This window comes from Hoplias malabaricus, chromosome Y, assembly GCF_029633855.1.
Source record: "Hoplias malabaricus isolate fHopMal1 chromosome Y, fHopMal1.hap1, whole genome shotgun sequence".
Lineage (NCBI taxonomy): Eukaryota > Metazoa > Chordata > Actinopteri > Characiformes > Erythrinidae > Hoplias > Hoplias malabaricus.
This window is the reverse complement of record NC_089820.1, coordinates 76,340,493-76,368,440: the sequence shown is the minus strand read 5'-3', so window position 1 is coordinate 76,368,440 and position 27,948 is coordinate 76,340,493. Positions and strand designations below refer to the sequence as shown.

Sequence of the window (27,948 nt, the reverse complement as noted above, 5' to 3'; positions counted from 1 at the left end):
TACTGCTTGATGAATACATGTGTTTAAGTGTCATTAATATTGTATTTTTAATTTATTTATGATAATTAATACGAAAAAATATGGCCTGTGCAAAGGTTAAGGCACTTATTTTTCCTCCCTGCTACTATGTTGAACAATAATTTGCATACCAATGCCATTACCATGCTATAACACTACGTCATTTGTCCAGAGCTCTTGAAAGTTTCTGTAAGCACATGGAACTGGTTAGAGCCCACCTCCAGTGATCAGCCAGCTTCTCACCTTAAGCACTGTAATGACGGACGCTGGGTAGCTCAGGCCCACCATGTTGGAGGTCCGGCGGTACATTCTTTTCAAAGCAGATAAAAACATTAAGTCAGTGTAATTCTAATGAAACCAAGAGCACTTCAACACCTAATTACCCCCATAAAATCCCCTTTAGGAGCCAAATGAATACAGGGTGGATCATTTATAAGGTTACACCTTAATAAAATGGGAATGGTTGGTGATATTAACTTCCTGTTTGTGGCACATTAGTGTATGGGAGGGGGGAAACTTTTCAAGATGGGTGGTGACCATGGCGGCCATTTTGAAGTCGGCCATTTTGGATCCAACTTTTGTTTTTTCAACGGGAAGAGGGTCATGTGACACATCAAACTTATTGGGAATTTCACAAGAAAAACAATGATGTGCTTGGTTTTAACATAACAACTGGCCCACGACGAACAATCCACTTTCCAGGAAACTGTTCATCTAGGAATGCTCGGACCTGACACCCATAATGTGGTGGTGCACCATCTTGCTGAAAAAACTCAGGGAATGTGCCAGCTTCAGTGCATAAAGAAGAAAACACATCATCATGTAGCAATTTCGCATATCCAGTGGCCTTGAGGTTTCCACTGATGAAGAATGGCCCCACTATGTTTGTACCCCATATACCACACCATATCATCAAGATGTGCAGCACCTGAAACGACCGATACTGGAAGCCTGCGGTGTTTCTCCTGCAGTGTTGCTATCAGTGTGTGAAGAGTGGGAGAAGAGGGTTGCATTGACACCTTTGTTTTTCTTGTGAAATTCCCAATTAGTTTGATGAGTCACGTGACCCATAATGGCCGACTTCAAAATGACCACCATCTTGAAAAGTTTCCCCCCTCCCATATACTAATGCGCCACAAACAGGAAGTTAATATCACCAACCATTCCCATTTTAATAAGGTGTATCCATATAAATGGCCCACCCTGTAGAATTCTGACCATGAAGAGCATTGCTCTTCCAAATGACAACATACTTTTAAGACGGACCCTACTATGAACCCCAGTTTAAATCATGATTTTAATAAATTCAGACAGACCTGGTCCTGCACTATTTGGTGATATTCATTACAGAAGTATGCTGGTTTTTAATGCAGTGTCTTCTGAGGGTTTGAAGGTCACAGGCATTCAGTTAGGGTTGTGAAAAATGGTGAGCCTCAAATCAGACCTGCACATGAAGGACTAGTCCTTTCCTGAATGCAGCTTTTATCAGTTTATGATTACATCACCCTTTAGAAAGGCTAAAAGTATTCTTAAATCCCTGCCCTGAATATTTCTTGGAATATGTTGTAGGCATCGTTTTCAGAATGAGACAATCAATACTGGAACAAAAACAATGTCTTCTTAATGTGAAATATTGACTAACTTGTCATTTTGCTGCACACTTCTGTATTTTTTTTAACTGCTATCCCAGCTTTTTTTTTTTTTTTTTAGAATTTTTTTTTTAAAACCCATGTTTGGCTCTCCATGAGTAAATTAAACAAGCAGCCAGCCAGGACACAATTTGATTCCTGTTAGGGCACTTAAGTGCTTATACTCTGCTCTCTGTCACTATAATTCATTCATGCAGCATAAGGAAAAAAACATTAGAACATAAACAAATGATGCTGTCTGATGTGATATAGTAAACAGAGAGAGGAGGGGGTGGAGAGGAGACAGAAATAGAGAGAGTGAAAGAAGAGAAAGAGTAAAAAAGGGGGAAAACATTGAGGCAGGAGGGATTGAGAGAGAAACAGTGAGAGAGAAACAAGAAAAAAATAATGCCATGAATTACATTTAATTTTGATCAAATAAAGTAAACGCACCCCTTTTTCGCTGGGAGTTCTGAAGCCAGAATAGAGACTGTGTTGGACTAATTCTCTCCTGGACCAGAGTTGGACACTCCTGACACACACTCATTTTTACAGTCCACTTAGGGATTTATAATGGGGTTTGGACAGGGGAGTTTATGAGCACTAGGAAAAAGAGTTTCTCTCAATAAGAAAGTAAGAGTTTGGAAAAGTAAACTTCCCATTCTCTTTTTCTGCTCAGTGTTAAAGCCTTGATGTCCATCACACTGAGAATTCCCTTTAGAGAACTGAACTGAAGTGTTATATTAGTGTGTGTGTTATGATAAATGCGATTGACTGGAAATTACACATTATTTTCCATATTAGTTGTTGTAGTAACTGCACCTCTCCACGAATATCCCAGCCTGCACTGCATGTACAATGCTGCGGAACCTGGGCTTCTCCTCCGTCCGCCTCAGCATCAGCCCCATTTGCCTCGTGAAGGTGGAGGCCAGCCAATCACGGACCTCTGAGGGTACAGAGTCCGACTGGATATCGCTGAGCTCATCCTCAGTGTCCACCAACCTCCTGAGAGAGAGAGGAGAGAGAGAGAGAGAGAGAGAGAGAGAGAGAGAGAGAGACAGAGAATGAATTCTACCACGAAATAAATCAAACATCAGGTCATGTCCAGGTTGCTGACCCCTCCATCTCAGCTCTCACAGTAATTATGGTAATGTTTTGAATTCTTTCTTTGGAGCAAATGGTCACTACAGTCAGCTTTGTCCAAACATCCAAACTTCAAATATATTTATGGTAATATATATATATATATATATATATTTTTTTTTTTTTTTTTTTTTTTTTTGATGGGTAGTGACCATCCATCACATTGTATTTTAGTTTTTAGCTCCTGACTGTGCTTTAGTTCTTTTTCTCATTTAGAGTCATTTTCTCATTTTCTTCATGTTATAAACATATTATAATATGAACATCTGGTGGCCTGGATGTAGCAAATATTCAGCACTAAACCAAATCTAACCATGGCCACCCCTCTGTAGGGGACCCCCCTCTGTGATTCATAACCTGGATCATTCAGGGTCTATAAAGTAATCGGATCCTTCACTCTGCATGAGTTGCGCTTTATACAATGAAATAATTAAATAATACAAAATCACTTGCTTAAATATGTTTTTTTTTTTTTTGTGGGTGTGTGGTAAAAATGACAGCTCCTTTACCAGTTCCACTGAGGCCTCTGTATTCGTGGACAGCAGTGGCTTAGTGTTCTAAATCATAAACTACCCAAATGTAAAAAAAACATCATCAGAAGCGAATAGCAATCTCTGTGGCTTTGCATGTGAGAGGTTAGTGTCCTAATCCGATGGTGACCATAATGACGCTATGGTTATATAACTCCATAAGCTTTTCTCTGATCTGTCCTGTACACTCAGGCAACAGATACACCACTCTCTGATTTCCCTGATTATCGGATAAACGGGTATCAGATTGCACTTTAATAACACAGCTAATATCATAAAGCAGAAATTGCTAAACAATGAATATGATATCATTAAATATGGCTTAAAGAATCAATTCTAATATGTGATAGTTTTGGAAAATGTATGTGGATAACATTTAAAATGTATACATTTGGTTTGTTTTCAAAGTTTATCAGTTTATCTCCTACATTACAGCCATTACTTTTATACCACCTGTGGTGTAGTGGATAACCCCACTGCCCTCTCCAGTAGAATAGGGTTTGATTCCTGCTTAAGCAAACCATACCTGTAAAAGTCCTTGGGCAAGACTCCTAACACAACATACACACAAAACTGTAGTATGACTTGGCACAAAGATATTTCTACAATTGCTAGATTGTTCAGCTCATTGGTTTATTAGCAGTCAAGATGGTCATGTTGCTCAGCAGTGACTGTCAGAACAAAACTTTGTTTCTCCATTTGTTCATTTTTCATATTTGTGCATTATTTAAATTATTCCAGTTGCTCTTTTCATTACAGTGAGTTTTATAATGAATGGCCGATCAGAAATACTCCAGAAGAGCTTAGATTCCCAAGTTCCATTAGTAGTTCAAGTTATTCCCTCCACTGTAAAGCTTTTCCTCTGACAGTGATGAAATGCTAGTTCTTCACTGCTGAATAATAACTCCTACTGATGTATTACGTGCTTTTGCGAAAGCCAAGCCTTTCTTCAGCTGTGGAGTTGTGGTCAGGGCGGTGTACCCTTTATTAGTCAAAAGTGAATGTATGTTGTTGTAAGTTTGCTTTTCTTTTTGCTGATCTGAGAGCAGACAAATGATGATGATTATAATTCCATCTGCCATAGATTAAATATGAGAAAGGACCTGCCACCAAAATACAGAACATAAAGACTGTCCTAAAGAGTGACGGCCTGCTGTGGAACCCCAAGGACGTGTCTGATAAATCAAACCAGTGCAGATTGTTCCTTGTAGGAATTTCCAAATAAAGAAACCCAAAACCAAATAAGAAAATGTGATGTTTGTAAAGATTCCTGGGGCAGCACTTCAGACAATAACTCTCAGAATTACTTATGGATCCTGTATTCATAAGCCTTTAAAAATGCATTAATGCTGCATTCATCTTACAGCACATAATACCTTATGCTTTCTGGTATAAACATTCAACTTATAAAGTCAGATTCCATGTGCTGCTAAGAATATTATAGAAGAGATTTATGTTATACCACATTATGCTGTTATCATAGATAATGATCTTGTGAAATGGCTCATTACGAAACCAAACATAAAGCAAGGTTATCTTATATTCTAAAGTGTTTTGCTTATATAAACACTATATCCCAACTTACATTGAAAAATAAGCATACTCCAGGAATTACAAGGTTTAACATATGCTATACAAGCTTAAATGTATTTATAAAACTTTATGAACACAGTATACATAGGAAGTGTTACCAAATAATCTTCCAAAACTTTGGACGTTAAAGTGATATTGAGAGAAATAGACTGTTAAAATGAGCAATTACCAGTTATTACTTTGTAAGAAACAGTTTTACATATTGAATTAGTTCCTGTGTTCATACACTTTCGCTCATTCAGCTCAAATATAGAGCCAACAGTACTTGAGGAATGAAAGATATTCATAAACGTAGCTGAGGCTATGAATTACAGGAATTAGAATCTTACCTTGACCCAGAAAGATGTTCCTTGAATGAGGTTCTTTTCAAAAGCTCTTAAAACATCTGCCACTTAAAAGCCCTCAGACTGCTTGGTACATTAAGGGTCTTGTTGCTTAGTTTAGACCCTGACACATGACTACTTTGCAATACATTGAAGAACTTTCCGGTTTAGGTTGCTGCATATAAAAAAACTTATTTTTGCAGCATTACACATGATTTTAAATCAGAAATGTATAAATTATTCAGTTGAAGTTGACAATTTATTGTAAATAACTGTTACAGCCAAATAATAAACACATTATCCATAGAGTTAAACCAAAATAATCACTTGCTCCCATTGTTTTCATGAATAATCAGTAATACACTCTGAATAATTATAATAGTAATTATAATAATAGAATAATAATCAATAAATTATTAATTATTTAACGCTTACCGTGTTCTTGTTTTGGCATCCGAATGTGAAAAACAGAAAGAAAATAAATAACTAATTGCTGTATAAAAGAAAAGGATTATCTCAGGGAATGTAGTTCTGTAATAGCTACTGCTTTAAATTCAACCCTGGATTAAACCTTGATGATGGTGAAAAAGCTCATTTCAAATGCAATCCTGCCTTTGTATTTAAAAATATTTAAAATAGCATTTTATTTGCTTGTGATTTTAAAACTGCATTTTAAATGTGCATTAAGTGCATTAAAGTGAAAATCAGGTTTCTGAAAGTTTGGGTCGATAGTTTACCGTGTTTCCTCAATGTAGACGGATTCGAGCACTGACGCTGCATACTCGAGATTCTTCTTCAGATCGACCAGGGACGCCTCTCCTCTCTCGAGTTGCTTCACCAGACAGCGCAATCTGAACCAGAAACACATAAACATTGTTTTGACTAAATTAAATTTAGTGGTTGTTTAGTCACAAAAAAAGGTGGTATGGTAATAAAGCAATTGCAGCAACTTTTTCCTCAATCTTTAATTTGGTTTCTCTCAGAAGCACACATTCTCATTTTTGTCTTTGCTCAGAAAACAACAGTAACAACACTCCCACAGCAGAGAGGGGGTTGATTCATAGCGCAGGTAAAGAGTCCTTTGGCAATACTCCTAACGATACATTAGCATATATCTGCAACACAATTAAAATAAATATAAAAAAGAACAAAAAACATTGAGGCAGAGTTAAAGCTATAACATAAATATATATAAAAAAAGTATAATTATCTTTTGGATTATTCTGAAGAACATTGTTTGTTTCTTTTTGTGAAAATCCTACAAACTTAGAACAGAGAATCTACAGAGAATTAAATAAGAACACAAGCAGATTCTGGGTAATGTCAAGATAATACCTGCACTTACAAACATACAGGTCATTACATCCATGACGTGGTCGTGACTCGCAGGGAAATGCTTGTGGCTCGTCAAAGCTGCCATTTCATGGAAAACAGATTTCTCTGAAGCATTTTATGTGTACATTTTTTCATAAGTGTGTGTGTAGGTTTCCTGGGGACACTGGCCTGATTTGCAGGCCCAGCTGCTGAGAATGAGGATGAGTAGAAAGAGAGAGAGAGAGAGAGAGAGAGAGAGAGAGAGAGAGAGAGAGAGAAGTGAAGAGAAGAGGCTTGGCTCCTGTCTGCACGTCTCTGATGCATTTCTGCTCTCGGTGGATTTGAGAGATTTGGTTTATTTTGCCCAAGCATGGCAGAAGGGGTTAGATTAGAAATTTAGGTTACGCATTATTTATTTATCTGCCGTGGCTCATGTGTCACTGGTGGGATTCAGACATGCTTTTAGTGGACCACACACACACATAAATACACACATACATGTAAATACACAAACAAATCTGGACACATTCCCTTGACCCAGTGGTCGCCTCTTTCCAGGAGCTGGAAGGCCTAGACTGCAGATATTCATGTTCAGCCTCTAAGAATCTTTCCCAGAGATTCTCAATTCTGTGCATAGGCAGACACAGGTTTTCATTATTATTATAAACCTATATATATATATGCTTTATACAGGTGTAGTGTCAGCTGCAGAGTGACAGGGAGGATACACCCCCAGCCCCACACATCTGCTTGCAGTTTTAAAATCGGCAGAACAAGTTAATTCTCAGTTCCATGGTGGCTTTAGAACATCATCTTTCTCACGCTCTGCGGTTCTGAAGGGAAGTTGTAGATGATCTGTCGTTTAGAGCTGCCTGAAGAGCGCTGTCCCTGATGTGTCAGGCTGAGTGTAATCAATGCCTGGGGTCAATGCAATAGCTGGGAGTCGGGGGGAATTGGGAGGAGGAGGGAGGGATATTGGAGCTTAGCACTTTCCACATGACGCCCCAAGCTGCTTGAAGAAAACTTGTTCCTGCTCGAAAGGCCACCTGATCCCAAACATCTCATTCACTGATGCAAAGTGTGTTAGTTGGAGTGGTAATGCATGAACCTCTTCGGTCATAGCATGCTGATCTGTGAGCTTAGTCATAGTCTAATCAGTTCAACTCTCTACCAGAATGCCACTCAGTTTTGTGCATACGTCCTTTAATAAAAGAGATGCACATACATTATAGTTTCCAAATCTTTGTAGCTGAGTAGTCCATACTACAATCAGAAGTGAAACTGTAGCACAAAAAAGAAATAGAATGAATTAATAGTGGACGTCAAGTCTGTGATCAGTGGTTTCTACTATTCTGAGTCACAAAGGCTTTACAATGAATTACTGCTGGGAACACTTCAACATTAATAAAGGGGTTTGGTCATTCCACAGAGTAGAGAGAGGTCAGCACCCCTTGACGTCCACTGTAATGTCAAAGAAACCACAGAAAATCCTCTTTACTACAGCAATAAGAAATTCTCTTTAGATGGCAGTTATACATTTGGATCTGTAATGCACCTTGTGCATTAATGCTAATGCTAACACCCTAAGATCAATCAATCCTCAGTTTAATTTTTCTATACTTTTTATATGTAAATATGTCCTTAAATCAGTGGGAAGCCTTAGGGCCTTGTAGGCCTCCACAGATGGACTAATCATTTTTGAGAACTATAAACTTATTTTTTTCTCTCTTTAATGGTTTTACCTTTCTTCTTTTGTGACCCTCCATTCTTATTTCATTCCTACATTCTGGTTGGAAACAAATGGGTTAAGTCTAATGGAACCATCTAGTCATGACTTGTATCTCTGAAGTATCTTGGTAGCAACCTGGCATGTCCCCCCATTGGTTAGGCCTTCATCTACCAACATTATTAGGAACCAATCACAAAAGTATTCATAAAAAGCCCTTAACTCTTTTGCATCACAAACAACACTTTTGATATCTTTATATTTAAATCCAGTTATTCACATCAGGCAACTTTCACATGTCCACACAATGTCATTTGGAGGTGTAGCTACATTCGGAGACTTGCTTGTTCTATCTTAAAATTAAAAAGGTTTCTATCAAGTCATTCAAACCACAAATGATATAGTATGGTGGATATACCTACTGTATTTGCTGTCAATAGAGCCAGTCAACTTGATTCAAACACCACAAACCCACCATTCTGTACCATTAAGAACATTGGATTATAATAATGTCCATCAGAAGCTCACCCAAAAGTGACAGCTGAATTGGATCCTTTATGTAGTCTACACAAAGCTGGTGTGTGGTGGGAGGCAAAACTGACAGATGTATCAAGACATGCGTAGGCAGAACATCATGGTTTGTGCCCAGAGAACGGTTAAATGCAGCACACCCAAATTTAACTTTGACAGTCAGTTCAAAATCTCACCCAAGAGAATCTACGGCATCAATGTGGCATTCCTCCAGGGGGGATACCCAGTGCAGTGCAAGGGTTCCCTCATTCCTCAGAAGTTCGTCTGGCTTTAAAGAGTTATTACTGCAATGAAATTCTGTAAAAGTGTCACTTAAACTCTAAAAGGGGACACACTCTATGCCTTTTCCACAAGTGAACATAGTCCTAGTGTCGTAATATATCATCTGTGACATATTTCTGAGACAAAATACCAGATCAAACAACACAGCACTGATCTCCTTTGCCAAAAGAACCCCGCTCAGAAAGAAATGTTTTAGTGCTTGTCACTTTAAATGAGAATGAGCCATAGCTCAGTTCAGGGCAACAGCACAGGAATGAGGAATTAGAAGCAGAAGCTCTGGTGTTTAGCCATTTTGGCTTTGGTCTCTTTACACTCCATACTCTTTGTAGCATACATTACTTTATAGAAGATGTAATTTAGATGCTTATCAAAGCATAGATGCTTCAGAAAACCAGTTAAATCAAATCATACTACCCACTGAAATATTGTATGCAGTACATTTACAAACGCATGGGGAGTGTCCCTTGAACCCTTTAACAGATGTCATATTACATGTTTTTTGGAGTTTTCTGCAAAGATCAACTGCAAATTATTTCTCTAAAAACCAAAAGGAAAAGCTATGCTAAAACCTAAAGGTGAATATAGATTCCTCATAAATACATTAGAGTGCAGTTAGCATTGTAATTAGCATTACATATTCATCACATTTTATCCACATTTCTGAGTAAACAGAGGCACACGCTCCATATATGAGAACTGTTGCAAATGATACAGGCCTGTCTACATTTCCACTTGAGTGCTTTCAGTGCCTTCGAATCAGCCATCAAACATTCCCCGCCTGCTTCATCTGTGACTAAGTAGCCTGCTAAAACACTCACTCTCTGCTGAGCTCATTTACCGAACACAACCGCAAAAATCAATCAAGCTAATTGCTATATTTTTTCTATCATAATTGTGTAGCCCTGTGGTTGGGATGATGAAACAGTGCTGTTTTGTCCTCAGTGTGTGAGATTTCCCTGTATTCCCCAACTGGATCCTGCTCTTTTGAAATGCCACATAAATTAGCCTACTCATATCACACAGAGCAACTTAATTCTACTGACTTTTCCCTCATCAGTGTCCTGGTGTTAAACATAAAAGGTAGGCAGCATGGGTGTAACTGTAACCATTAGAGAATAGAAATTTTAGCCTGAAGCAAAATAAATCCTTAAAACGTTCTAACCTGGATAAATTAATAAATAGCATATGCTAATGGGTTCACTAAGAATGGTCAAGTATAACAGTCCATGTTTAAGTTGATTTACGACACGGAAGTCACTGATGCCATTTACAAAGCACATGAGCTTTTGTGACAAAAGTAGCCTATTTGGCTAATATGTTTTTGAGGGGGAAAAAAGCAAGGCTAACAACCACAGAAATATTTGCATATTTCTCAAGTTAAAGTGTCCAGGAGAGAACTGAAGAGCTATAAACTCAGCCTAAAATGTTAAAGGCAGGGTGCAGGAGTATAATAGAAGTCATTAGAGAGCAGAAATCACTACTTCTAATAAAAAAAAGTTACCCACAAGAAACAAGAGGCAAATAGCATCAAGGCTAAAGGGTTCACGACAAGCTAATGACCATTATTTGATTTACAGCATCTATGGTAGCATTCATACAGAAGACAAGCTTTTACGGTTGAGTTATTTACCTAAAGTGCTCTGAATAATATGCATCTTAAAAAGCAAAGAAGCATAGAGAAATTAGCTCTGCACAGCGCCCAGCTAACGGTGTGCATGCAAAAAGTGAAAGAGCCATAAATTCCACCCACAATGCAAGGCCACTTCTCATAGTAGACACCTCATAGGATATTTATGCTGAAGTGCTTGTCTGGTTGAAGTGTTTCTCGGCTAATGAAACTCGGGCTGAATTTGAGTCAGAATGACAGAGCGAGAGGAGGAAAGGGAAAGATTGAAGATATTGTGGTGGAGTTTGCCATTAAAAAGCCTCCAAGCTTGATTGGAAATCATGATATACATGTTGTAAATGATCCAGTAGGCTGAGGGTATGGTCTTGTCCCATGTCTTATACTGAAGGCTAGAGCTAACCCAGATTTTCCTAAATAACAGCCTTTTAATGTTGCCAGTCTTTGTGTAGCTCTAGAATATGAAATGATCTTCCAAACAGGTCAGTGTATATTTTTACAGTTTATCGCACTGAACTGGAAATGGCAGAAAGGAAATAGCTGATTTGTCCAGAATAGACCGTTTGAAGAGGGGTCTTGGTAGGATTCAAAAAGTTCAAAAGAAGGAAGTGTCTCCAAACTTTTGACGGTCAGTGTATGTTGTACGTGTGCATTATGTATGAATTTAAGACTCTAAGACATCAGACAATGCACAATTCCAGTTTACAAAGAATGAGATTTGATTGGAACAAAAATCCTTGGCAAAACCTGTTTGGAGTGGCTCCTAATCCCTGCAGCGCTTTTTGCCGGTTCCTGGAACGTGTTTCCATCACATGGAAAAGCAGTAATGCCTGAAAAATCCTGGGGCTCATTACTACTCCTCCTGCAGCCGGCTAAACAACATCAACCTGAGGCCAGAGCTTCAATAACCCCTGCAAAGATTACAGAACACGCCAGAAACACCCAGCATGTATGGCAGCTTCTTTTCCAAGCCATGGATGAGTTCTTGTTCTCCAGCCTCAGCGCATTTGATCATCATTAAACTAGCATTCCTGTAGATATACACAATTACAAATGTCATGTAATCTATGTACTGTAGTGAAAGATAAGTTTGTAACTAAGAGTTATGCAAGTTATTCAAAAGATAATTCAGAGATGTTTACAATATATAATATAAATATAAACCATTTGCTTAAAGGAAGAAAAATAAGTGGAAAACAGGGAAGGCAAAGAATGGACACTAAGTGTTGTATAACCAGATATAAATTTTAATATCTGACATTAACAACCTGAGCATAGAATGTATTTAAGGCAATCAGCAGTCAAGATTTCAAAGCATATTAATGATAATACATGATCATCCTCATAATGACAGTAAAATGTAAATGAGTACTTAACGCAAAAGTGTTAAGTAGCGTTAAGTATAACCAGGTTTCTCTTGTAAACACCTTATAAAGCAAATATCGTCCTCACATGGTTGTCACATTCATGTTCGCCCTTCTTCTCATAAAATTTCAGGCCCATTACACACCAGGCCCATTACACACCATTATGGTTTGGAAAGTTTTCAGGTCCTTCACCATCACCTCATAAATAAACCCCATCTTCTCAACAATAATGACATCATATGCACTACACCCCACAGTCCCATGGGCATTCTTACATCACACACAACATATTCATCCACCAAACACCAGTTATTTAACCACTGGCTACCTGCTGGAAATGTAATGCTTCCTGCCTGAAGCCTCTTTCCTTTGATGGACTAGCAGCCCTCAGCGTCCGTGGCTTTAGAACAAAGAGAAATTGACTTTGAAATGCCCTCAGCCTCTGAAAATATGCAGCCGTGCGAGATGGGAATGGTGTTGCATGAAACTGCAATCAGCCGCCGAACAGCAGCAAGATTCTGCAATACTTCTAGGCTTTAGTCTTCTACTCACACATTCTTTTTTCTCTGTGTTTCATTCGCTCGCCAGGTTCCCTTCGCCTCTGTATGCATTGTGTAAGTAATAAAAGGACAAAGTCTTCATAAAATATTTGTTCATTTTGCTGCCAGCAAAAATTTCATCATGCTTTGAGGAATTGTATAATTTTGTGCACATCATAAGTTTTTCTAAATCAAATGGAATGTTTGTAAATGCATTCTCATCAATCTTTCTGATAGTCTGCAGAAAAGTGTGACAAAGATCACTGAAGGTTTACAGAATAAAAATCTTCTGTAAGATCGTGTACTAGTACCCAAGCATAAATGTGCAAGGTCGGTTGCATAAAAACATGCACCATGCACTTCTTTACCTCAGGGATAGGCACAACCTTCCATTGAAAGGGGGTCATGCAAAAAGTGAGAGGAAGTGTGATAAATGATACATGTGAGTGTGATTTAGTGTTCCACTCAGTTTACTACAGTTTGAGCAGCGTGATTAAAATCAAGTGTCAGGCCAAGTGCTAATGTGGACTACTGCTACTTAATGCTAATACAATGACAAATCCCATAGGGATAATAATCGTCCCATAATTTAAAAATCTTTGCATTATTCATGATTTTCCCAAATGTTATTTTAGATTAGAAATTTTTGATTAAAAAATGTTTTGACATCAGCTTTTAGCATCATCACCAGAACTCAACAAAAGTTGACTTTGGTGGTCCCCACCCTGATTAGAAACAGCTGAGCATTCATCATCCATTCTCTTGTCTTTTTTTTCTGTTCCCTTTCTATCTCTATCCCTCCCCTGATTGCCTCATGTCACTAATTAGTAAGTGTTGTCAGAGTTGGATGGGAAATCAATTAATGACAGATGAAATAAAGTGGCGCTGGAGCCCAGCAGAGGGAGGGGGACGTGGCGAAATGTCAGCGTGTTGTTTTGCCACGTAATTAGGGAGGTAATGAAAGCTCTAATGAACATGACGCTGTCCTTCTCCAGGAGCTGGAGCTGATCGAACAGGAGAGAGGCACGACGAGGCTCAGCATGGCATCTATTAATGCCTCGCTACACCACTTCAGCTTATGAAAAATGTAGATTGGATACTTAATATTGATGCCATCCATCTGATGATCTACTGCTTCGGTGTGAACAAGTAATTCAAGCCATGGCTTCGCTGCTACTGTTTATAATTACAAGCAGCTGCCATTGATTTATATAGCGTCCAAATTAAGCCAAGTGTTTTGAGGACAAAGGAAAAGTTCCGTTAGCGCTGGGCGATATGAGCGCAAATCAGTATCAAGGTTAATTTAACATTTTACCACGATTACGATTAATGAATGATTATGTTGTTTTTGTATCTTTGACCCTCATAGTTCAGTGATGAGGCTTGTACTGTAAATATGCTCCAGAATTAAAGCAGGGATATTTTTTCTAATGTTGCGGAAGCTTGTTCCTCTCATTTTTTCTCAACGTTTATATTTGATTTATTTTTGTTTAGTGTCGTCTTAATTATAGTCAAACACTTCACGTCCAAACCACAGACGTGTTTCCATGTACACACAGTAGGGACACAGCAGAATGTCTATTAGAAGTTCTGATGAATCTGTGAATTTTGATTAATTTTTGATTAAATAGCCAGCCCAAAGTACCATGAACCAATAAAACTGAATCCATAGCCAAGAAATCAAGAAAAAGTAGTCATATATATTGAGATGAACTGAAGATTTCCATATTGAACATTCCATCTTCCATTTTTCATAGATAAATAGACAGTTACTTGTAATGAACTGGCTCCCATACATGGTGTGTTCCTGCCTTGTGCCCAATGATTTTGTTAAGGCTCTGGACCCTGATCAAGATGAAGCAGTTACAGACAATGAGTGAATGAATAAATAAGCAGTTTTCACTTTTATTTTAGTGTTTCCTCAACTTTCCCCACAAAACCATCTGAGCTGAGTTTGAGCCTGTTTTGACGTGAGGGTGGGATTTACTCAAATCCTTGGGTACTGAATGATTGACTGACACATCAAAGTAGTCCATTCATTCATTCATTCATCATCTGTAAGCGCTTATCCAGTTCAGGGTCGCGGTGGGTCCAGAGCCTACCTGGAATCATTGGGCACAAGGCGGGAATACACCCTGGAGGGGGAGCCAGTCCTTCACAGGGCAACACACACACTCACACATTCACTCACACGTATGGACACTTTTGATTCGCCAATCCATCTACCAACATGTGTTTTTGGACGGTGGGAGGAAACCGGAGCACCCGGAGGAAACCCACATGGACACGGGAAGAACACACCAACTCCTCACAGACAGTCACCCGGAGTGGGAATCGAACCCTTAACCTCCAGGTCGCTGGAGCTGTGTGACTGTGACACTACCTGCTGCACCACCGTGCCGCCCTCAAAGTAGTACAACCCACCCAAAAAACTGTTTACCTTTATTATGGTGAAGTACAGACTGGGCAGTCTCTACTGATTCTGAGCATTCTGAGCTTTTCATGTACTCTAGAAAAGTAGTCTAATTTTCCAGAACAGCAGCTTAGCATTTGGTTTAGACAGTGATGAATTGTGTTTATCCTCCAAATCATCTGTCCATCTGTTTTTATATGTGAAGTTTTTATATGTATGAGACCAGTGAGGGGCATGAACCTACATTGAAATTATACAGACACCTGATCTTATGCGTAAATATCCTTCTTTAAGGTGCACGCTTTGCTGACCCAGCAAAGACACAGCTTGAATAATATCCACAGAAACAGAGTGGGATGCTCTGAAGCAGCTATACAGGAGCCATGTGGCAAATGCCAAGTATCAGTGGAGTTCATTCTCAGGAATGATGGAGTACCGTTTATTTTACTGAAACTATATCAATATGCTGGTGTCCTTTCCCATATCAGGCAGCCCTACCGTGCCTATGTTCTTCAGCTGGGAAAGGAGCAGTGTTGCACACCCTTAGTTCATTTAAATGAAGACTGCATCATGTCACTGTGTTATTAGGAAGCTTGAGAATGGAGTGTAATCTCTACAGTGTTATGTAATGGTGGCAGATTAAGGAGTGAATTCTAGTGAAAAGAGGAGGGATGGGTGGATGGTTGTTGAGGAAACCAGATGGCTGGAAGATGGATGAGAGCGAAAGATGAAATGATGGCATCAGTGGAAAAGTTAACTTGTGTTGATGTCATTGCGTTCATATTTCAGTGCATTTCACCTCCTAAGCATTTATGCTAATGTAATATAGCATCATTTTTTGCACACTCAAACAAATGTCTGGCACATCTGTAGCAAATGTTAATCCACAGGGGCTGTATTTTCTAATTAGAAAAAAATCTTACTGACCCAAAAAAATATTTATAACCGGAGTTTTGGGGCAATTGTTAAAACCCAGGTCTATTTAATTGCTCTATTTCACTACAGCTGTGTTACCTTTACTTAGAGCCATACATCAACAGCTATTGGCTTCACTTTTTCTGGGGGCAGAAAGATGGCCCATCCTCTTCCCTCATCACTCATTCGTTCATTCTTTCATTTACTGAAACCACTCCATCCTGTTAAGTGACGCTGTGGGTCCAGAGCCTACCCAAAAACACTGGGTGCAAGGCAGGAACACACACGGTATGGGGCACCAGCCCATCACAGGGCATCACACACTCACCACAGTCAATTCACCTATAAACATGTGTTTTTGGACCATAGAGAAAACCCATGCAGACACAGAGAGAAGACATCAAACTATCGTTCAATCATAATGCTAAGCCAATGCCGACATGTACTAACTGGTGTAAGGTAAATGGCTATTTGTGTTCTCCTCTGCGCATATTGAGCTTTTTTGCACTTGTTCAGAAACTAAAAATGTGTTGAAAGGTTGAAAGCAGGCAGGTTACGTGCAGCGTTAGGGACAATGACCCTTTTTTCAACACTTTCAAATAGTGCTGGACAATAATTCAATATCAATATATATCCCAATATACAATTTCAATAACAATGATATGATTTTAAACCCATTTTCATTCATTCATTCATTCATTATCTGTAACCCTTATCCAGTTCAGGGTCGGGGTGGGTCCAGAGCCTACCTGGAATCATTGGGCGCAAGGTGGGAATACACCCTGGAGGGGGCGCCAGTCCTTCACAGGGCAACACAGACACACACACATTACAGACACTTTTGAGGCACCAATCCACCAACCAACGTGTGTTTTTGGACTGTGGGAGGAAACCGGAGCACCCGGAGGAAACCCACACAGACAGGGGAGAACACACCAACTCCTCACAGACAGTCTCCCGGAGTGGGAATACGAACCCACAACCTCCAGGTCCCTGGAGCTGTGTGATTGCGACACTACCTGCTGCACCACCATGTCTCCCAACATATTTTCAGTATTTCAATATTCATTATTCACAGCATCTGTCACTGACAGACGGTCATCACAGGGCACTGTCATCAATTCAGCACTCAATTTAAAATTTAGTTTAAAAATATTAATATTGACATAATGTTTGATGGTGATGTCATGTTTGTTGTTTGTTGTAGGCAGTTTTTCAATGAATTTTATACTTTTAATATATCAGAATTACATCGTACGGACTAAAATTAAGGAATATATCGTGATATAAACTTTGGCCATATCATCCAGCCCTACTTTCAAACACCAAAACTGTTTTTTTTTTGCAATGTGAAAATATTGTGTTGAAGCTGAAGACAAAGCTCTACATCGTTGTATCAAAATTAAGACGGAACCATATCCAGGTTGTGGTCAGTACACTTAAACACCTGGTGCCAATTTTTCTGCACTTAACCACAGGAGAAATGTCACTTTGTCACTGCCACGCTCTCCCAGCCAATAAAACCAATTTCAATTTTAAAAAGGTCACCAAATCTACATTTCACGGCATGAGATGAAAGTCAGGTGACTGTGATAGACTGATGGATACTCTTTCACTTACACACACACACACACACACACACACACACACACACACACACACACACACACACACACACACACACATATCAGGTCTGTTTAGTCGCTGTGTTAGTGGCAGATGCTTCAGCAAAAAGCCACAGTGTGCCGTAACAGTTTCGGTGATCAACCATCAGAGAAAATACAGTACACACTGATTATCACAAATCACCCACACCATCATTCACACAGTCTCTCTCTCTCTCACATACACACACACACACACACATAGGCGTGTCATTATCAAAAGCTGATAAACAACGTCTAAAGCAGCAGCGTGTCATGCTGGAAAAATTAAAATACATAATGACAAAAAATTGCATTTCTCAAATAGACATTGTTTTAAACTTCAAAGCTCTACTTTAGCATTGACTATGTGTCAATGAAACCCTACAGTGTTCTCTGGAGTGATCGCTCTCCATTCATTACCTCTAGGATGAGTTGGAGTGGCGTTAGTGATCCAGAACTACCCACCCAGCATTCCCAGACTGACCTCACTAATGTGCTCAGTGCTGAAATCCATCTAATTCTCACAGCACTGACAGTAGCTTTCACCACAGCAAAAGAGAACAAACTCCCCTTGGTCCCTTTGAAAAACACAAATCATAAATAATAACTGGATAATTTTATTACTCTAATGCACAAGAGAGTAACAAATGTTTCGGGTCTGTCTGAAATGTGTGTTGTGAAGTGCACTGATCTGTAGGTGTGTGCAGGTATTGAAGAGTGGGGCCGGTTAGATGAGGCAGCTGTGATTGCAGACACTGGGGGAAATCGAACTTAATGGAGTTTCTCTGTTGACTTTCGACGTTTCTGTGTTGACTTTCAAGTAGCTCTTTGTGGCGAGGACTGAATGGCTAAATGGAGATGATAGAGCGATAGTGTTTTGTAAGTGTGTGTGTGTGTGAGTGAGTAAGTGAGTGAGGGAAAGAAGGAAAGAGAAAGAAAGACAGAGAGTGACTGAGACAGTTAAAGTGAAAGAGACAGAGAGAACCCAAGCCTGATGGCAGCAGCAGTCAATCCAGGACACTGCATTGGTCTGAGGCCTCTCTGTCTCTCTATTTATGTAACTTACTGCTCATTATTAAAACAGATAGCTGTCATTTGATTTGTCAATGGAAACAGAGTAAGGGCACAGATTTAAAAGTTGGCTTCAGATGAATTAAATAGTCTGCCTTATCGAATGTCTAGCCCACGCTACAGGATATTATAAATCCTAACTAATGTTGACACCGTACACATAATGATATTTTTCACTGATTTTCCTCTGCTTGGTCTTTTTTAGCCTTCAGTGTCCCCACACAACACAATCTGCTCCAAATGAAACTCCACACAACTTCAGATTGCTCTCACTGGACAGACAGCTCCGGTCAACACAACCGTGCGTGAGTTTCTTGTGAACTGCTACATCCCGAGACCAGGCAGGAGATTGAAACCATAGTCCTAGCTCGACACTCAATGGTTTGCAGTCTTTCAGGCCTGAACGTAACTTTGTGTTTCACACCTGAGAGAGAGTCCCATCTGTGGCCCACATATTCTGTACCTTTGGTTAGGGAACATCATTGTACCCTATTCGAAAATAATTGTACATTTTAAAATTGTATTGTATTGATTTCATACGTCCAATTTCATCTCTACGACTTGTTTTCCTTTATTTTACACAGTTCTGTTATGAAAGATTACAAATATTCACCTCTCCTTCTGAAGAAGAGAATGTAACATACTTTTAGGGAACACAACTGGACTGTACTTTAGTGACAATAATGTACTAACGTACGTAAATATCAAGCAGGTTTCATTTTTATGATTTACATTACGAGTGGTATGGATCCAGACTGCACTGGGAGAAGATTGGAGGAGTGAAAATTGGATTATGGACTCCCCACACTATAAGATAATCTGTGAAGATAATAGTGTACAACCCCCCTAAAATTGGGAGACCTATTGCGATAGTCGGGAGGAGCAAATCGGCTTCAAAATTGGCCCAATTATCCTGTAGTGTGGGCCAAGCATAAGGCAACAATTCTGGGGAATCTACTTCCAATCTGATCTGTAGGTATGTGCATAAAGCCCCCCAGCAATGGGCTGTGGAACAGTGGAACTGTGTCCAGACCGCATCAAAATCTGACCTCACTAATGTTTGTGTAGGTAATACTCACAGTAAAGTTTCAGTGTCTATTGTAAGGCCTTCACAGAAGATGAAACCAGATGTCATTTTAACAGAGGGTTAAAGTCTTTCCCATTAATTTTTCCACCAACCATCTGTGTCCTCCCTGTGTCTTGTCAAATCCTGTCAGGAGTGGACAGTTGCACATGAGTCCAGAAAATCCAGTTTTGTGCATCACTACTTCAGTCAAAATGTGACAAATACTAGATCCATTCTGGTGGAGATGACACATTCTAAGCTCTTTACTTTGTCCTTCACAATAATCGTCTCAAGGTGTTTCGCCTCAATTGATGGCTTCACGGTAATGCACATGAATGCACTCAGCATTCACACTTGAGTAGCAAACAAACAGAGGGAGTTACCAGCCCTTCCAAATGCTGACACCAGAGCCAATTTTACGTCCCAGTTTTGGCTCCAATTGGTCACACCTTACTCAAGACTAAATGCGTGTCGGTGAATCCTTAACATTTTCGCAGATCAGTTCTCCTGTGAAACAGCCGCCTCTCTAGAGCTCATTAATATTCCATTATTTCTCCAATTAGACCTCATTAATTAAGCTCACGGCTGGAATGAACAATAGCCATGAGGGGAGGCCAGTAGATGTGAGCACTAACCCCAAGCTTTTAGTGTTTAATGCCATCCTCACAAGGTCTAAAGCACTTACTGAAGGACATGTTTCATACAGCTCCGGATACAGCTGTCTGCTGCAATTCATGGCTAATATAAAAGGTTGACCTCCATTTGAGAGTAACACCTGTGTTTTTCTCCTGGACAATAATCCTCAGTAGTGGACACTACACTCAGCACTGTTCACATAAAAGCAGCACAGTTTAGGTTTGTTTTTGTAATTCTTCCGCTCTTGTATTTTTTCACATTCTGGAATCATTTGACTTTATTATCCCCCTCGATTCTTCTGGGTAAACCTAGAGTAAGCTTCAATGAAGTGCGCTCAATAAAGAAAGCCACGGCTTATTTTTATACCCTTCACCTAATCAACCGCTTTGTGTTTGTACCCCAGTGTGGAGTCCTTCGAGAAGTTTCCTGTAGCCCCCAGCACAGCACACGTTTCAAACACATGAAAAACTTGATCGCTGAGATTTCCCTCCATGTTCTGTTCCAACTCTCTCTCCCACTGTCTCCCCCCCTAGCAAAGCTTGCATCTGTTGTCAATTATAAAGAACTCCTGCAACTTGAACCAAACTGTTCTCCTGTCTCTACCAAGCATTGGTATTAATGTGAAAACTAAAGTCTTGTTTTGCGTCATCCTGCCGAAAAAGCCATTTGAGAATTCCAACAGCTGGGTGATGAGCAAGTTGTGGGCGACTCCCGAACATCACAAGGAATGAACTTGAAACACAAAAGGAGAAACTCACTAAGAACATAAGGAACTGTTTACAAAATGGTGGCCCTTTCTGACTTTTGAATGGGACAGATTTTGTAAAAGCCAATGGACAATGGACCTATAAACCAAGTCCTAAGCACCAGTTTAGTGTAGATAAACCAGCTAAATGAGCATAAGTAAATGATATGTCGAGCTAATAAATTGGCTTACTCTATATCAATGACATCAAAAGTATATAAATTGAAAAAGAGCTAAAGTGGTAACAGCTCTGCAAGACATTCAGGTTCTTGAGTATCATCATGGGGCTGCACGGTGGAGCAGCAGGTAGTTTCGCAATGTAGGTTGTGGGTTCAAGTACCGCTCCGGGTGACTGTCTGTGAGGAGTTGGTGTGTTCTCCCCGTGTCCGCGTGGGTTTCCTCCGGGTGCTCCGGTTTCCTCCCACAGTCCAGAAAACACATGTTGGTAGGTGGATTGGCGACTCAAAAGTGTCAGTGTGTGTGAGTGTGTATGTGTTGCCCTGTGAAGGACTGGCGCCCCCTCCAGGGTGTAGTCCCGCCTTGCACTCATTCCAGGTAGGCTCTGGACCCACCGTGACCCTGAACAGGATAAGCGGTTACAGATAATGAATGAATGAATGAGTATCATCAGGTTCATAGGGTTTCTCTTGGTAAATATTCATCTAAAATGAGATGAAGGTAATCTTTTTGTCCCTGTCACCCAAACACTGCCCACATAAACTTTTCAAAGCCGAGGAGTGGACCTGAATAAAGTGAGTATGACATGGTAGTGTTTCTGGGACAGTCTCAGCGCTGTAATGTAAACCACTCAGGTCCAGGCCTCCCATAACTGTGGCTAATGACAGATCCAGAGGCTGATGGATTGGTTATGGTCAGGTCTGCCCTAATAAAACAGTATGAATGTCCCTCTATGCCTCATTGACCTCAAGAAAGGCATGACGGCGCAGTGCCACATGGAAGGGGGGGGAGTGGGGCGGTTGGGCGGTGTGAAATAAAAGAGAGAGACGATTGCCTGAGGTGGAACGTGTGTAAATCTCTGCCCTGCTGGCAGGATGAGGACTCCTTCAGTGCAGGTAAATTCAAGTGAGGGCTCATGATTGCTTTAGAATTTGATATACACCACTGATCACTAGAGAAGCGCCGCAGAGAGAATAGAGATATGTGCTCACAGTTTCTTTCCATTTGCGGCTAGCAAAGAAGCTGCTAAAGTAAGCATAAAGCCTCCAGGAAGGAAAATGATAAATGTGTTCTATAGATAAGAGTATTTGTTCACTATTAGCATTAAAGAAATGGAAAAAGATAGCTCTCCTACTCAGATGTCTGATGAAGATTGCCATAACTTCTGTGATGTCACCTAAGGAATGCAGATAAGGATCTTAAATGGCTCAATCAGAAACCATTCACCCACATTGAGGGTTTAGCTTGGTCCCACCTGTTTCATTATCGAATGAGACAACTAATTTCCAGACAGTTCTGAGGGGAAATGTGTGGAAACTGACTCTATAAAACACTAACAAGAAAAACAGCTGGCCTGCTAGCTTTGAGAACATGTGAACAAGCAGTGTAAATGTAGCCATTTTGCATTTCTGGGTAATGTATTCCAATCAGAATTCTTCCAAAACTGCAGTTCTGATAAGCCAACAAGTAGCTCTAACCTATCGCTGTATATGATTCTTAAGAACGACTGTTCTCATGATAAAACAAGCACATCTCTGTCTTCAGTACTGTTTCAGATACTCTGTTCCCCTGCATTGGCTCCAGGCCAACTGCATGAAGCTCCAAAATGATTAGAACCTGTAATCTTAAAATTCAAGTGACCCAGAATTATTAGCCTGCTCAAATCTATCAAACCTGGCTGCTAGCATCACTGCTATTAGACTTTGAGGCTGTTAGGCTTCAACAATACTGTACCTCTATAGTTCCAGCTCTGTGCACTAGGGCTAGCTCTGACAATGCTAACAGACAACAGTGTTCATGTAAACGTATGGGGTTTGTTCTTGTAGCTTGAAAGCTAGCAAACACTAGCCTACCCATCACAAGTCATAGCTAATCTGGGATAATAGCCTGAGTTCATTAACTGTCCCACCAGCTGATTTATATATTCATGAGGAGAGACAAAAAAAACATCAGCCTCTTTTTTCTTATATGTGGACAAAACCCACTTGTATTCTAGAAGCCATTTAGGCTGCTTTACCCTGGTTCTACCATAATATTTCTGATAGTAGGGCTCATCAGAAGCTTGCAAGTGTGTGTCTGTGTGTGTGAGAGAGTGAGAGATGTGGGGGTCGTCCACACACCTGGTCTCACAAAGCAGCTCAGTAAGATGCAAGGGGAAAGTGCACCTGGGTGATTGGGATTAGGCGAAGATGGCGAAGGAAGGGGGAAGAGTGCTGGAAAGAAGAGGAATGTAATTAAAGCTGGATGTGGGGTTCATTTGAGCTGAGTAATTACCCCTCTAATTATGAGGTGGAGAGAGAGAGAGAGAGAGAGAGAGAGAGAGAGAGAGAGAGAGAGAGAGAGAGAAAGAGAGAGAAATTCTGTTACTGTGGTAGGAGGCAAAAGATCACAGAGAGAGCATGTATTCTGCTGTTAAAATGTTAGACCCTGCAATAGGCCAGCCCACCACATTTCCATGTTCCACTTCACTAACTCTTGACGCTTTTGCCAATCCTACACATTTATACTGATTTCAATCAGTATAACAACATTGAATAATAGAAAGATCAGCGCCACCAAAACTGGTGCATACACCCCACTCAAATCCAGTTCAAAACGTATCATGAAGCACATGTTTGTGTACAGTGGCACTGGCCACTTGGAGTGGGATTCCTGCCCAATTCATGAAATTTTGTCTTTCATTTTATTCAAGACTTAAAGGGGACGTATTATAGCCCTTTTTTCCACAAGTGTCCTTCCACAGTTATCTGGGTTCTTAACAAACAAATAACAACACTTTTACACTGTTTAAACAGCCCTGTTCAGAATGACCAACTGCAGAGTCTGCCCCTTTAAACGAATGAGCCTCCACACTCCACAAAACCAGGATTATAATCACTTTTGCTTGGTTCTATTTTGCCTGTTTTGTTTGTTTTGCTCTGTTTACCCTCACCTTTGCGCTCTCACATAAATGCATGCCCAGGGCTGTGATTGGAGACTCAGGTGAGGAGGCAGGACAATCTTGAAATTCCTGCCATCTACGTAAGACACAGCAACACTGTTGCAAAGCAGGATGTCAAAAGTGTGTATAGACCATTATGATACAGCCAAAGCATAAAAGTTGGAAGCCCTTTTATTAGCATTATTTGAATAAAGAAATCTGCCTCCTAGCCTGAATCCTAGTCTGATTTATTCATGCTGACTGTGGATATGGAAATGTTTCACTAATGTTTCAAGTGTTACATAAGTGTTCTTTTGGTTATACTACTTTACAGGTGTTAAAATCATAGTTAGCATCCTGCTAATGCAGCACAATGTGGGAAATATTTTGTGGTACATTTTGTGGTAGGCCCAAGCTGAAAGAAAAGTACTGTAGTCCTGAATGATTAATCAAGACTTCCACTGGCTGACTAATACCTTTTTGGCCAGTTCTTTTTGGGCAAGGATTGTACTGTGGCTAGCTGTGCACATTGACAACTGATTAACGATGCTCGCTAGGAGTTCATGAAAAGTCCAGAAAGCAGCTGTGTGTGCATGTATGTGTGTGTGTGTGTGTGAGCATGAGCCTGCGTGCATGTGTGCATTTTCCTCTCGAAACCGCTGGCATGGACCAGGCCTTGAATTCCACACCAATCTGCGTCACTGTGAGCCCACTTGAGATTAGCCTGCGACAACAGAATCAGAAGCTAAACAAGCTGCATCCAACTATGCTAACTCCAATAACAGAGCCTGTCTGTTTACCCTGTGCAATCAGCAGGTTTCTTTTGGCTGGGCTGAAGACTGACATCCGAGCTGCTGTTCAGAAAGACGTGCAAATTGCTGTGCTTTGCATTAAACTCCCCTAGATAGCTTGGATCAGGCCGTTTCTGTCTTAGCTAAGCATTCTGTTTCGCTACAACTGGCTGCACTTCACTCTCACTCTACTTATTTTCATGGGTTCAATTACCCCCTCTTAGCATCAGTGGACAAGTGGAGCATCACTTGATTATGTGGTTGGTGTGTGTTTGTGTGTGTGTGTGTGTAGTGATTGCTGGTGTCATTTACATGCATGTGTGAGAAACACCTGTATGTGGGGGCTGTATTAGCACTGCATGTGACTGTGTTTTTTGGCACTCCTATGTCTCTAAATTGCAAAGCCTCCATAAACTAAATTCCATAATCAGGGCCAGTGTACAAATTTATTTTTATAGACTGTTGGTCAACATGACGTACAAATAATGGATATGAACAGAAGTTATTCTTTTATGTAAATGGAACATTTAATGAAGTCCACACAAGTTAGGGATGTTTCTTTCCAGGGTGGAACTGACAGCTTCAATGACAACCTGATTACAAACTGGCCACAAACGTACACTGTTTGCAGTGCAGCAGCACAGGAAACTCATAGGCGGAGGCAAAAGTCAGTGGTCAGCAGCAGTCAGTGTTAAAAAACAAGGCAAGCAAAAATCAGGATAAAATGGAATAATGTATGGCTCACATAATAAAGTTGACATTTCCTCATAATTAAAGAGGAGCGTGCCAATATACCACTAAGGCATCTCTAATCTTTTAATTAACTAATCTTTTAATTTGAACCATATCCATTCAAAAGCCTTTCTTGCACTAATTAAATTTAAAGTTTAAACTTTTATTATTTTCTATAATTTGTATATTTTTCCTTTTTTAATCATGAATTAAATTGCAGTTACACTGTGTTCTCTTTCATATTTATGTATAAAAAATGCTATAAAAATTAATTCTAATTTTCCTTATTATGTTTACACTCTCCTTTCACAGCAGAACTGCAAATGGATCAAACATAACAACTTACAAACAGTGGTGTGTATCAACCAATCAGCTGACAGCTACATTGGGTCAAATTCTGTGACCCCTCATTTAGACGCATCACTGATTGTGCTTTGGCTTTACTTGGATGGTGCAACAAGGACAATTTCTTCAACAAAAATTGGTCGTAATTACTATCTAGTGTAAAAACCCAGCATAGTTTAGTTAAGACTTGTTGTTGCAACTGCATTCTAATCGGAATGTGGCCATTTACATGTACTTTTCATTCCAAAGGATCAAGCCCACCAAGAAGTGATTGGAAACTGCACTTTTTCTACAATGCATGATGAAAATATGTGCAATTCTGCAGCTGGCGCCTTTGGCAGTGTTGCCCAACAGCTGACGGCCCAAGATCTTACACCACAGAGCTTTGTTTGGAGACTCCACACATATGTGTCCGCTCACACACTACTGTATTTGTGTCGCTGAATTGTGGCGTTGCATCGGTAATCACACACTCCCAGAATCCTCTGCAGCCAATTAGCCTGCCATAATTACCCAGACTCCCATTGAGCTGTCAATCAGAGGCGAGCAGCACAGGAAGTCAGCAGAGGGAAATCTCCACTGAGCCCGCCCCCCTGCGGCCCAGCCAATTAAACCCACTCCCGCAATCTAATATTAGACCAGCTCAAACCCCCCACCCGCAAACTCTATTGTTATCACTCTCTCCTTCTGTCAGTGTTGTTTACAGTTTTTCATTTTCTCTCTCTCTCTCTCTCCCCCTCTTTCAATTCGATTGCCATCTCTCGTTCTCTTGCATTTAGCGATTCCCTCTCTTTTTTCTCTCTTCCCTCCCTGATGATAATTGCAGAGCACTTAGCAACAGCCACCACATATTTGTTCCCGGCAGATGTCTTTTCAAAGCAGTGAGCCACATACTGAACACACATCTATTCTGCCTTCTGTTGTCAGGCCATAGCTGTGGTGACGCGATGCGCTAATCTCAATGCAAACACATACGCATTACTACAGACGAGTGCATATAATGTGCATCAAGAGCACAAGGCCACTCTGCCCCACATACACTGCCCATAACGACATTCAAATGCAAATGTGATATACTTCAAGTATATGTGATAATGCGACTTTGAGTGTTTTACTGCAATCTTAGAGCTGAAAAAAAAAAAGAAATCTTATAATAAAAGGGACCTTATGTGAAATATTAAAAGCGATGCCATTAGGGAACAACCTTGCTGGTGTACAGTTGAAGCATGGTTAAAAGCAGCCATTTTCTAGCCCTTCACCAAAGCTGTTCCAGACCAGAATGGCTGTTGTATAGACATTTGGGTGGTGGACCACTCTCAACCTTGCAGTGACACAGCCACCACGCTGATATGACACTCATACAAAGACCAAACCCACATTCTCACGCCAGTGTCACAGCTGAAAATGACCAACCACACAAATAATATCTGTAAACAGTGGACCTGACAGATGATGAATGGGGTAGAAGGTTGATAAATTGTTTAGGGGTACATATAGATGTTTCTAGCAATGTGTCCACTGTGTGGAAATTTAAAAAAATTGATTTTGCCAATGAAGTGGCCAGGGAATAGAAATGAAAAATGAGTGTTTGTTGCCTGTATATCCAGTCAAAAGCGAAGCAAATGGTAAAAATGTGGTTTATTTCACTGCACAGGATGTAATTTGGTTACACAAGAGAACGAGAGATAGAGATAGAGAGAGAGTGAGTGTGTGTGTGTTGACAGCAGGGGAGAGGGAATCCCCATGATTCAGCTCAGCAGCAGCTCCTGGCTCTTACCTCTGTGACGTCTTCTTATACTTCCTCCTAGAGCAACACATAAAAACACACAGTTACAACCTTAATAACAGCACTTTACGCTGCCATACCTCACAC

The 27,948-nt window shown here is 40.2% G+C and overlaps 1 protein-coding gene across 1 annotated transcript in view; it reads right to left on the bottom strand.

Moving 5' to 3' along the window:
• The window catches only part of LOC136678656 (dual specificity calcium/calmodulin-dependent 3',5'-cyclic nucleotide phosphodiesterase 1C-like), a 71,705-nt gene that overhangs the window by 14,478 nt on the left and 29,279 nt on the right, over positions 1 to 27,948 (bottom strand). The window contains exons 4-6 of the mRNA XM_066656743.1: positions 5,973 to 6,086; positions 2,469 to 2,651; positions 262 to 328 (exon numbers count right to left, since the gene is read on the bottom strand). Of these exons, the coding sequence (XP_066512840.1) occupies positions 262 to 328; positions 2,469 to 2,651; positions 5,973 to 6,086 (364 nt within the window). The remainder of the gene's footprint in view (positions 1 to 261; positions 329 to 2,468; positions 2,652 to 5,972; positions 6,087 to 27,948) is intronic.